We start from the raw sequence: 12,852 nt of genomic DNA, 5'->3' as shown, positions 1-12,852 counted from the left end.
ATCAACAGTTTGTGGCTGTTATGAGTGAGGTGGAGGGCTCTCCTTTACCTTGGGGGTTCTGAATGACAGCTGTTAAAGACATGTGTAATTCCAGGAGGAGTACGAGGGCCCTGGCTCAGCCTGCTCGCAGAAGTGAGCCTAAAAGTTCCTCCTCCCTCCCCTCCTCACCCAGGCAAACGGCCCAGGTCTCTGGACTGAAGGTGGCAACTGTGAAGACAGCAGAGCCTAAAACTCTCCTCCAGCAATCCACACTGGTCTGTCCCCTCCATCTCAATCTCCCATGAGAGAGTGGGAATGAGCCACTGGTTAGTGATGGGCTCTTTTAAGCCTGGGGGATGAAGCTGCCCCACTGTGCCTCTTCTGAATGTGTTTGGAAAAAGACAAAACAAAATAGAAACTATGCAGTTACCCTAAATCCCACCCAACACACCACAGAAAACAAAAACGAAATTTCAGATCCATTTGGGAAACAAAAGTTTCAATAAATAAGTTTCTTGGCTTCAAAGCTTTTCCAGCCTCAGTGGGCTCTGTGAGCATCCTGCAATTAGGTAACAACCACCCCAGAGCTAAGAACCCATTCAGATCAAGTATATGAACGTTCTTCAAAAACTATATTTTAAAATTACACAAATGTAAATGAGCACTAGGGATGTAATGTACAACATGATGACTGTAGTTAACACTGCTGTGTAATATATAGAAGAGTTGTTAAGAGGGTAAATCTTAAGGGTTCTCATCACAAGGAGAAAAATTCTTTAGTTTTTTTTTCTTTTCTTTATATTGTATCTGTATGAAATGATGGATGTTAGCTGGACCTATTGTGATAATCATTCTACAATAGTATATGTAAGTCAAATCATCATGCTGTATGCCTCAAACTTATACAATGATGCAGACAATTATTTCTCAATAAAACTGGAAAACCAAATTTAAAATAAATAAATAAATAAAATTACACAAATGTATTGCAGGCAACTAGAACTTGAAAACAGGGTTATTCCTTGAAAGTGAACACCATAAATCAATAGATAGTGAATTGGAAACAGAATGAGGGAACATGGGAGAAAGTCTAGGCAGGAGAAAGCCTGACTCTCACATTAATATCTAAAGAAGAAACGGAACTTAGAGAAAGGTCAGTTCTCTGTTAAGCTCTGCAGTGGGAGAGAGTTTGACCTGCTTATTCTAGCTGTTTAGTGCTGGTGGCAGAAATACACACACATGTGTAATAAAGACTCTCCTTGGCCAAAATGAAGTCAAGCTCCTCCGAGCCCCCTTTTTGATGAGGCCTCATCTTTGGGCCCTCTCTGGCCTGCATAGTTAGGTTTTAGTAAGATTCCTGTTAAGTCAGTTTAGAGAGACTCTCCCACCCTTGATATCTGATTACCCTTGATAGCTGATTGAGTTCCTTATTCCCCACTGTTGATATATAAATCCTTGACCTGCCTTCAGCAGGAATCCTGCTGAAGTGGGTTAAGTTAAGTGGGTTTAACAAGAATCCTCCTACCCTTGATGTCTCCTCTTAGTCATGTCCCATCCACTCCCCTGTCACTCTGCTCCCTGGCTGGAAATCCCCAGCTGTCTTTGCCATATTCAGAGGTAAACCTGATCTCTCCCTTTATTGGCATAGTCTTAACCCCTACTGAGACAGCCCTGAACAAAGTCTTCCTTACAGTTTTAATAAGTGTCAGAATAAGTTTTTACTTTAATAGGGGTGAGAGGTGGGGAGGATAAGTATTCTTACTGTGTTGCCTTCAAACATTAGAACCCCTCAAATAATCAGCCTTGCTTTTCTTTTATGTTCACCTAACAACCTCTGATGGAGTCTAGCTTCCAAAGTTGTTTTCAGGCTGAAGAGAATGTCCCTCACCATTTTATAGTTCTCACTGTTAATTAATAAATTGGCACTGATGCTGGTTTGTATACTTCTGTGACTAAGTTAATCATGGAGCAGTATCCGCAAGGTCAACCACACTGACAGAAATCAAGTTTCTGGGCCCCCAAAAGAGAGGACCAGATGGTGAGACCTGGCCACCGTGAGCTACAGCATTTAAGAATTCTTGCTGGATCTTAGATGACACAGCTACCTAGTGAACATAGGCAACCAAAGTTTTTGAAAAGTCAATAGGGAGGGACTTCCCTGGTGGCACAGTGGTTAAGAATCCGCCTGCTAATGCAGGGAACACGGGTTCGAGCCCTGGTCTGGGAAGATCCCACATGCCGCGGAGCAACTAAGCCCATGCGCCACAACTACTGAGCTTACGCTCTAGAGCCCACGAGCCACAACTACCAAGCCCTCATGCCACAGCTACTGAAGTCCACACACCTAGAGCCCGTGCTCCGCAACAAGAGAAGCCACTGCAATGAGAAGCCTGCACACCGCAACCAAGAGTAGCCTCCACTCGCCACAACTAGAGAAAGCCTGTGCACAGCAACAAAGAACTAATGCAGCCAAAATAAATAAATTAAATAAATAAATTTTAAAAAAAAGTCAGTAGGGAGTTACAGATGAGGAAATAATGTGGGTGATACAAATCATTTTAGCCATTGCATTCAAAATTTAATCTTTCTTCTTTCTCACTGTTTACATTCTAAGACTCAATATGTGTCCTGTGTTTTTATCCTTTATTGCTCAGATTTGCCCATGGCTTTATCCTGACCTGGGGATATTATTAAAATGCAGATTCTGGTTCAGAGTTCCTGGTGGGAGTGGGGACAGGAGCCTGCATTTCTAGAAAGCTCCCAAGTGTTGCAGATGCTGGTGGTCTGGGGGCCGCCCCCTTTGAGTACAGGAGGTGAGGTGTCATCTCTAGTCTGGAGTATTGCCGCTAACTCCTAATTGGTCTCCCTGCCTCCCTTTCCAATCCATTCCCCACCCTGCAGCCAGTATGGTCTTTCAAAAATGCAAATCTGAACAAGTTCTGCCAGTTTCCCTGCTTCCCATTGCCCTTAGAGCCCTCAGATCCTTCTCCTGCCTCCTACCCCACCTTCAGGCTCTCCCTCCCGTCTCAAGCTCACTGTTCAAGACCTGATGAATTAGTCTCGATTCCTATAAGCAACTGTCATCTCTACTCTGCTTTCTCACAAGTCCTTCATCTGACAAACATTTTTCTTCTATTTCCCATCTTCACCCCTCCCACGCCCTCCCAGGCTTTTGAAATCCATTTATGTACCTGTCCTCTGTGATTCTATAACACCCTGAGCCTCTTGCATTTATTGTACTTGTCAACCTATATCATTACTTTTCTCAAATTTCTATCATTAGAAGGAGAGAGGTACCTGTATTTGTTTTCATTGTACCTCCATCACATTGTCTCACATATAGAAAATATTTAAAATATGTTTATTGAGTTGAACCAGAAAAGGGAGAGTGTTGAGGAAGCAGAAGCCTGTACGGGTTTCAGAAGCCTGTAAGGGTTTCTCATTTGGTCTACTTCATAGAGTCACAATCGGGGTTACTAAATGTTAAGGACAAAATTGATTAGGTTGTCAAATTGAACTACAATCTGAAGCTTCGTAACTACTTTAGAATAATACTAGGCTTGCAGTTCTGTTTAAATTCTGTCTTGCCTAAGCAATACAGAATACATATTTTATATATAAAACAAGGCAGCCCTGACCAGCTGTTCTCTATTTTTACAGAACGGCTACAGATGTAAGCATAAATTGTAGTTAGATAGGCAAAATACGGAAAGACTAAATGGTAAGTAGGGGTTGGGGTTAGATAGCCTTGTGAGAGCCCCTTCCGAGAGATGTTTCATATGATAAGCAGTTTTTAAATCTTAGTTTGTGAGATGTTGCAGATGGATTCTAACAATTATAATTTTTAATGGAATCTTGGAACTTTACATGAACTTCTGAGATTCCCTTGGAACTTTACATTAACTTCTGAGATTCCCTTGGAACTTTACATTAACTTCTGAGATTCCACAATGCATTATTTTAAAAAAAGATCAAAATGGTATCAACTCAAGAATAAAACAGGTACACATGCCTAACACAAACGTCTGTGTGGTTGAAGTATATCAATTCAATGAGGCTTATTTATTGTATTATATACAAAAGTATAATTGATAATCTGTTGTATTTTCACATTTTTCTTTCACTATGCTTTTCTTGATTAGAGATTTTTTTTATTTTGCAAGGAAGAAATGGCATACAAAGCACTAGGATCCACCTGTCCTTTTGGTTTTCTCATTGTTACCAGATCCTAAATCTCTCTCCTGATCTGGCTCAGGATTCTGGTGTAGAATAAACTCCTGGATTCCCATCAAGGTACTACCTGAGATGGAAAAGGTCCCCCCTGGGAGCTCACCTGCCCTACCCTATGAATTCCTCACCGTGAACAATGCTCCCATTGTCTTTCTTCATTCATTGCTCATGGAGCCACACCTGTCAGAGGCCAGCAGCTGCCAATACTCACCTTCTTGGAAAGAATGAAAAGACGAAATAGGGCAAGCTGGAGTTAGGAAATGATTCAATGTGTCAAAGTATCTTTTTATGTTTTGTGTCAGAATATTTAATATTTTCATGGGTATGACCTTTGCTTTCAATACAAATATGCTAAACCTATTATTTATTGATTACCTCTTACATGCTAGAACTTCTTATACATATTTTATTTTGTCTCTGTGACAGCCAGGAAAATTAGGTATTATACTCCCCAACGAAGAGAGTCCCAGAGAGAATCAGTCCCAGTCAGTGGTTGATCCTAGGTTCAGAGTTGGATCAGCCTCATTTCTAAAGCCCAAGTTCTTTTCTCTAAATTCCGCCGCCTTCGAGAAAGCAAAACCCCAAAGATATCTCATTGGAAGTTTCAACAGCGTTTGTATTTAGTTAAAAAATAAAGACAGAGGCAAAAAGGAATGTATGTGTGAACAGAGTCTATCGGGGGTATCCAAAGAGCAAGTGACGGGCCAATATTGGACCTTGGAGGGGCTGTTGTTTCCTCCCGCCTCTAACACTTCCCCTTCTCGGCATCTGCAGGTGTTAACTGTCGCTGCGTGTTACCCAGGAAAACTGCAGGGCGCCGAACGGTAGCGCGAAGGTTATGGCAGTGAGCGGAGGACTAGCGATCTGGAGACGTCAGAGTCTTTAAAATATGTATCTAATCTACCCTCATTTATTTCCACTGCCACTTCCCCATCCAGCTACTCGCTAATAACCTTGTAATTCTCCCCTCCCCCAAGCCCTTCTCCACCCCCCAGATAATCGGATCGTGTCATTCCTCCGTATGAACAACTTCTTGGCTGCTCCGAGCTCCGAGGATAAAGTTTAAACATCCTTTACGCGACCTTCCAGGCCCTCCACGTTCCGGACCCTGCTCAGGGCTCCGGCTTCCACCTCCGGCCATGAACCCACCTGTTCGCCTAACTCCCCCCACCCTGGCCCTTTCCTCCCTCAGCTCTTTCGCGCACCTTGTCCGTTCTCTTGTCCCCCGCCTTCCGCTTTCCCAAGTCCCATTCACTCTCCTAGTCTCAGCTTAGATGCCACTTTTTAAGTGAGGCCTTTCCTGTCTGATTCCTACCTGCAGTCTCGTCACCCGCCATCTAATTAGATCTTCCTGAATGGGCTCCGCTAGCACTGTTCGTCACCGACTGCGATTTGCGTTTGCATACTTGCCTTATTATTTTTAATGTCTGCAAGTGTCACAAGGGTTTAGCACTGTGCCTGGGAGGCACACTTTTGGAACCTAGTGACTTTTGAATGAATGAAGGAAGGAACTTGAACTGGATGTTGTCACCACCATCATCCTACCGTGACAATATTTCGAGTCCCCCAGTGCTACTGTCTATGGCATGCCCACCCCTGTAGGGTTGGCAAAGCCCTGGAGGAGAGTAGGCTTTCTGGCGCTCCCACCACTCTCTCAGGCACTGTGGGGACGACCCGGGCACAGCGCGGCTGGGGGCAGGTCTCAAGGTCAGGAGTCCTCCGGGCTCCCAGGTTCACGTGCACTGGGGGAGGAGGGGCGGAGGAAAAGGAGAGCGCGAGCGGGGAGCGCAAGGTACCTAGAGGGGAGCGCGGGCCGCGCCCGGTACGCCTACGCCCCCGCGGCCAGCCGCCGCCCCGGAGCGACTTCCTCCTTGGGGGCCGGCGCGCGGGGCGGTGCGGGGCGGTGCGGGGCGGGGCGGGAGACGCCCCCGCCGGGCTGGGCCCCGGGCCGCCCCAATGAGATTCGGTGCCGGGCCGCGGCTATGCCCAGTCCCGGCGCCGCGCTCGGCCGCGGAGGAGGCGGCCGGCCGGGGCGGCGGCGGCGCTGCGCGCGCCAAGGGGAAGCCGAGCCTGCCAAGCTGGCGCCCGGCGGGGCCATGGTGGCCGGCGCCCGCGGCGGCTGCGCGCAGGCGGGGGCTGCTCGGCGCGGCCTCCTGGCCCTGCTGCTCGCTGTCTCCGCGCCGCTCTGGCTGCAGGCGGAGGAGCTGGGTGAGTGGAGCGCGTCCGGCGGGCGGCGCACTGGGCCTGGAGGGGACCGCGCGCGGGAGGAGGTCGGGGTCGCAGCCTGCGCCCTGCGGAGTCCGGCTGTCTCTGGCCGATGGCGGCTCGAGTGTAAAATAAGTTAACTGCGTTCCGTTCGCTCCCCACCAGACTCCTTCCTTCGCCCCCAAACAAGAGGACCAGCTTGGCGCCTCCCCACTTTCTCTCTCCGCAGCCCCGCGCACTTAGTTTCCAGACTTCCTTCCTGAAGTGACATGGCCCAGGGGTCGCGAGCTGACGACCCCAGCCTTAGGGGAGAGTCCTGTGCGGGGAGGCCCCTCTCAAGCCTCCTTTTGACAGAGCTGCCCGGCATTTGGGCGGCCGGGCCCTCCCGGTCGCCTCGCTTCCCTGCGCGGCTGGAATCGTAGCGTGTGAGTTTATGGCTTGCACGGATGGTCGGGAAGGGTTTCCCTGAGGTCCCCCTGGGAAGCCGGCAGTCCCACCGCGCCTCCCGTCACGAGTGAGCTGCTTGCGCCCCGACTTGGAACCCTGTGGCTCGGCTCCTTCTTGGGTGTTTGAGCGAGTCGACTCCCGACCAGGCTGATCTTTCTCTGGACCTGGTCCTTGGCTTCAAGTTGGACCTAATTAGCCCACAACCGAGTTTACTGCGGCATAGCCACCAGATGAGAGCAGTGAGCCGTTTTACCAGCTGTAGGCAAATCCTTGTAATTTAGTTCTTTATTGATCGCAAGGGGCAGCTTTCTGCGGATTTTTTCAGTTCTTGTTTCCCTCCTCCCTTACTTTTGCCCCTCTACGACTGAGGTTACTTAATGGCAGTGCATCTAGCCAGAATATTTGGACTGCCCCCGTGCCCCCGCCCCGTGTTTTCTAATGAGACAAGAATCAAAACTAAGCCAAATGCTGGCATTTTTTTTACTGAACCATGTATTCCCAGGCTGAAACATTGATACTCAAGATGTTGGTAGTGGTTCCTAAGTTTGCGTACATACCGATTTATTAGGAAAGAAAAAAAAGCTAAAGTTTAGACAAACTGTATCTTGGCACTGTAGCAGAATGCTAGGAATATCGTAAAATATAAATATGTATGCTTTTATTTAAAATGTACGATTTTGATCATGGGTGTTTTAAGTACTTAAATGTTTCTCAGGTCCCTGTTTGAAGAGGCACCTTCAATACTGTACATCTATGAATAGATCCAACAATGTGTCCCTGTACGAATCTGGCCAAAGCTGTCACCCATCTTTCCAAGTGAAGTTTTAGATGTTATATGGCATCCAGGCTGTTAACTTTATAGAGCAGTTCTCTGGGAAGACGTGTGATTGCTTAGATTCTTAAAGCTTCAAATTTGAGACTTTACTGCACATGATTGATGGAAGAAGATGTCATGTTTCGGTGAAGCATCCTATATATTTAGGATGTTAAAAGAACCAATCGCAAAAGAAGTAAAACTTAGATTTGGCAAATTTACTGAAAAACTACGAACTCGAGTTCTGATACCTCATGAGTGAAGAGGCATAATCAGTGTTTTCTGAGTATTTCTCACGTCTGTGGTTTTCCCAGTTAGCCCTTGGTCACTTATTTTTCAAGTTTTCATAAATTTAAGCATGCAAACCCATTTTAGGTTTTGAAATATGCTACTGGATATACAGTTGGATGGTGGTCATCCGTGATATTAGTGCTCTCAATGTTTAGAAGGTAAGAGGGTAGCCTTAGCATAACGGTCTGGTTTTGGTGAGAAGACACCATTTACTACATTTTACCTCCATTGTCCTTGGAGTCAGCTTAGTCTGCTGCTTCTTGGCTCCCCAGCCTAGCTGATCACCACTCCCTCCAGGAGCTTTATAAAGCCCCAGACCCATACTGTGAATCACACCATCCAATGGGTGGGGCCTGGGAATATGTGATTTTAAAAAGTGCCCACAGGTAATTCTGATTCAAATCAGCTTTGAGATGGTGGAAACATCTGATAATGTTAGGGTTATGGTAAAGTGCTACTGCTGTCTGTGTCATAGACAATTTAATATTAGACTTTTATTCATTGTGTTATGTTTCGGGAAGCAAATGTGATACATTAATCTGAATATTGGTAAGCCTAGTCAATGAAATTATTCAAAATTTTAAAGTCAGAGTCTGGTGACCCCTGAAGCTATACTAGTTCCTTTTTAAGGCTGCTACTTGCCTATGTGGTATTTTTGCTCAATTTATTTTTTTTTTAAAAAGTCCATTCTTCCTGTATTCACAGCCGGCCAGGCCCCAGGCATTAGGGCATGATGAGCAGAATATGCGCTGATTTTAGCTCCTTCTCGTGCCCTGCTCCTCTGGATCCGCTTAACTAAAGTTAGATGATTACACAGATTGTTTCACATGATTTTGACTTTACATAATATCACATGTAAATTGATCATTAGCATTGATTCGATTTGTATAAATCCATAGGCTTGGGCTTAGGTCTTATTCCCTTGATTATAAGTTTTGTGGAATAAAATACCCTTAATTCATGTGAGGAATTTGTGCTAACTAAAAATCCCTGATTCTCTCTTCACCAAGATATTTGGAAATGGATATTAAAAATTTCCTCCTTCTGATTTAAGTATTAGAAGAATAAAAATAAGCAGTTAATCTCTGAGGAAACTTCTAAGCGTAGAATTAGACACAGAAAAATGGATTAAAAAATTCTGCCCACCTCTAACTTTTTACTTTCGGAAGTTCTGTTTTTAAGCCATCACTCCTTTATATTTGGTTCAACAGGGGACAGCTGATGTCTGATGTTTGGGGTGAGTGACTTTTTAAAAAGTAGTCACAAGTTTGTTCTGGGCCCTTCTGCATCAGTGCTTGCCCTCACCCCAGATTTTCCTTCATCTTGAAGGCCTGCGATTCGGTCAGCCTGGGAGACTGTAAGTTCCTGAGGGCAGCCACTGGGATTGTCTTTATCTTCAGAGCACCTGACCAATAAATGTTTCTTGAGTTGAACTGAACAATCTTTTTGTATTAGGAGATATTTTCAAATTATGTCCTTATTAGTGGAAACTAAGTAATAGAGTCTACCAAAGTTCTTTATAAAGGTACATCTGGTACTTCCACTAATTAACTTTGTTTAGCAAGCCCAGCTCTCTTGGCATGCTTATTTCTACATGTCAGGATGCCTTTTAAATGCAAGTACAGCAGAAAGAAGGGAACATGGCCAGCAGAACAATATGTACCATGTCTTTTGGCTCTATTAGATGTAATTTGTAACTAACACTCTGAAACATGAAGTTATACCATACACAGTATTACAAGGGAAAAAAAAGTTGTGCTAAAGGATTCATTAAACACATCAAAGGATGTTATTAAAGCAGGATTTGAACTCTGAATAGTGTCTCAAACTGTACTTATTAACTTTTCATAAGTTGAACCCTTTCACCTTCGGGTACTGGAACAGACTTGAAAATCATTATAAATAACCGCAACTTGGAAATAAGCAAGACATTTGACATTTATAAGAAACTATGTTTTTATTTTTCAGATGCAAGGGGAGATTAATTGCAGCATTTAGCGAAGGTTTTAGTTATGTTAAGGCAGGGACGGGGTGAGGGCTTGTTAAGGGAAATACTTCCTATAGAGTTTTGCACTTACTGCCATGCGTGTCCTAAAGCATAAATGCAACTCTGTGCCTATTAGAGCGACCAGTTGCTTTGAATTTGTAAGGAGATAATACACGATACCTATTTGGAATTGCATTTAGCACAAAGAACTCAATAAATGCCAGCTCTCTTCCTAATCATTACTGTTTATTACTCTTAATTTGACAAATACGGGGACCCCTTTGTTCTGCCTCCCCAGCTGCCTCTCGGACCTCATTCTCTACCACACTCCCCTGCATCCCCAGGCATACTGACTTTCTTGCTGTTTCTCAGTGGTATCAGGGACCCTTCTACCTCAGAGCCTTCGCATGTGCTATTCCCTCTGCCTGGAACAGGCTTGCCCCAAATGTCCACGTGACTCCCTTCTCCTTCGATCTTTGTTCAAATATTGCCTTCACAGGGAGAATGGCCCTAACCACCTGGAACCCTCTCGCCTTCCCCAGAACTCCACATTCCCCCTCCCTGCCTGCAGTTTTCTCTAGGGCACCTTCCAACAGAGTCTATAATTTATACTTTTCTTTCTTGTCTGTCTCCCCACTGTGAGAAGTTAAGGTCCATGAGAAGCTATGTGCCTTGAACAGTGGCCAGCACATGATGGGTGCTCAGTAGGGAATGGGTGCTCAGTGAAAACACAGCTCCTGCCCTGTCGTTAAAGACTCAGCGCTGACTCTAGTTGAGAATCACAACCGGAACAAGACAAAGTAATGAAGTTGTATGTCTAGTCCAAGTGTTGTTTGTAAACAGAAAGTCTGAAATTATGGATTTAAAATAGAGGAACTCATTCTGGTATATTCAAAATCTGGCATTGAAGATGAAAGGAAAAATATTGCCAGACTTTCAGATTCTTTTTCGTTAGACTACAGAGTAATTTTGCCTTTTTGCAACTGAAGAGTCGTGTTGATGTCATCTTCCAGATGTTCATTCTCTGCTTTGTATATAAAATTTAAAAAAATAGTTGTTTGTCCTGGGGGTGCAGGAGTGGGAGAGACTTAACTCATGAGGAAAAACAACCACATGGTGATTTTTAACCCAATGTGGAAATAAATTCTAACTATGACCCCTAGTATGCTGGATCCGGAACCAACTGCCAGACTTGCCTTTCAGTGGGAGTTGAAGAGGATAGGGTTTTTTTGGGGGGGGGTGGCGGGGAATGGGAGGAAAATAGAAGGAAAGTCTAAGCTTTGCGAGAGCAAAATTGAAAGAGAGCTTTTTTATTCACCACCAGCACCGGTTATAGTGCCTGGCTGATAACAGGCTCCAGATAACTATTTCCTGAGTCGGTGCATGAACGCTTGTGGCTGAGGTTTGAGAGAATGAGGTGAAGGGTAGTAGTCACTAAAGTGTTTTAAACAGAAGTTGCATACATGACTATTGTGATGTCTTTAGACACACCGTACATGTATTCAAGAAAATAACTAAATTCAACTCTGAAAAGAGTTGGGAATCTCAGAGACTCCTTTCCAGGTAATACCAGCAAAGCTGCCATAAGTTAGGTGCTGGCCGTCTTGAGAATAGAGGAGCAGGTGGTCTTTGGTCCCCTAAAATCTGCAGGTGCTTATACATTGAGGGCAGCAGGACCCTGCTTTACCTTGAAGATCCCTTGGGGACAGTGTTTAGGCATTTGTGACATTAGCACTGTGTTGAGCCATGTAGTCCTGTATGCCTTGACTGTTTAATGCCATTTCTGTTTAATCTGTTCATCTAGTTTTCATAGACTATCTCCTTGGGTGTTCTAATACCCCATATTTACAGAAATGTCTTTGTCTTGTATTGCTATGTGCTTACATATGGTCATTTTAATTTTATATGGCTCCATTTCATGACTGAGAGTGTTTAGTGGATGTACCTAGAGGTTGTGTGTAAATGATTTTTATGGAGCACTCTATTCTTGAAAAAAGAAAAAGGAAAAAAAAAACTTTATTTCACTATTATGTCTGACAGAGGTCAGAAGTCCAGTTAAATTCAAAGTGCCAGTACATAAAATTTCCTACAGGGTAAGTGGTAAACATCTTCGTGGGTCTCACTTAATTTTTAACTGGCTGAGTGGATTTAATTCAGCTTTTTTTTTATTGCTTTTCACAAAAGCAGATTGAAATGTGGTTGATTTCAGTCCAAAGGAGGAAACTTTTGAGACTTAATAGCCCATGGGCCCACTGGGACATGAGATCTGTTTATTGAATTGCTCCCACTTCCAGGAGTTTAGAATGGAGGCTGCTTATTGTGAGAATTACATGGACCAAGATTTGCCTTTTTTTTCCCCCTAGTCTAAAATAGAAGATAGCCAACTCTACAGATAAATGGTGCTGTACCTGCTGTTAGTTCTAGCTCAAAAGGGTCTAAAAATCTTTGAGACCCTCTTGCCTTTTGGGTAGGAAATTCTTTTTCCGCCCATCTTTCTTCTTCCTTTTCCTTTTTCATCCTCTTTGCTACAGTTACTGTGCTATATTATTAAGATCTTAACAAACACACTGCTTTTCCCCTGAGGTATTTAAAATATATTGAAGACTTCATGGCATTTCTCCCCTAATATCTAATACTCAAGTCATATTTCCCCAGTTAACCTTAACATGTCTTTTGGCTATTGTTTTGTTCAAACAAAGTCCACACATTGCAGTTAGTTATTACGTCTCTTTAAGTCACTTTTGATCTACCACGGATCCCCACCCACATACATTTTATTTTCCTGCAAGGAAGTCAGATTCAATTGTCTGGTGACACAGCTCACATCCTAAATTGACTTACTGCTTCTGAGTGGTGTGTCTTTCTTTTACTTGCACCATCCCCTAACGTATAAACCTGA

General features: G+C 44.2%; 1 protein-coding gene across 3 annotated transcripts in view; it reads left to right on the top strand.

Moving 5' to 3' along the window:
* The first annotated feature begins 5,976 nt into the window (after nucleotides 1-5,976).
* Nucleotides 5,977-12,852, top strand: part of DCBLD1 (discoidin, CUB and LCCL domain containing 1) — a 68,963-nt gene continuing 62,087 nt past the window's right edge. For 2 of the 3 annotated variants that reach the window (XM_061207096.1, XM_061207098.1), the window contains exon 1: nucleotides 6,306-6,417. In XM_061207096.1, coding sequence (XP_061063079.1) covers nucleotides 6,306-6,417 — 112 coding nt within the window. Of the gene's footprint in view, nucleotides 6,002-6,305; nucleotides 6,418-12,852 lie in introns of those variants that run through there. The other variant, XM_061207097.1, reaches the window with a different exon arrangement.

This window comes from Eubalaena glacialis, chromosome 12 (genome assembly GCF_028564815.1).
Source record: "Eubalaena glacialis isolate mEubGla1 chromosome 12, mEubGla1.1.hap2.+ XY, whole genome shotgun sequence".
NCBI classification, from domain to species: domain Eukaryota; kingdom Metazoa; phylum Chordata; class Mammalia; order Artiodactyla; family Balaenidae; genus Eubalaena; species Eubalaena glacialis.
This window is presented reverse-complemented; position numbering and strand designations above follow the sequence as displayed.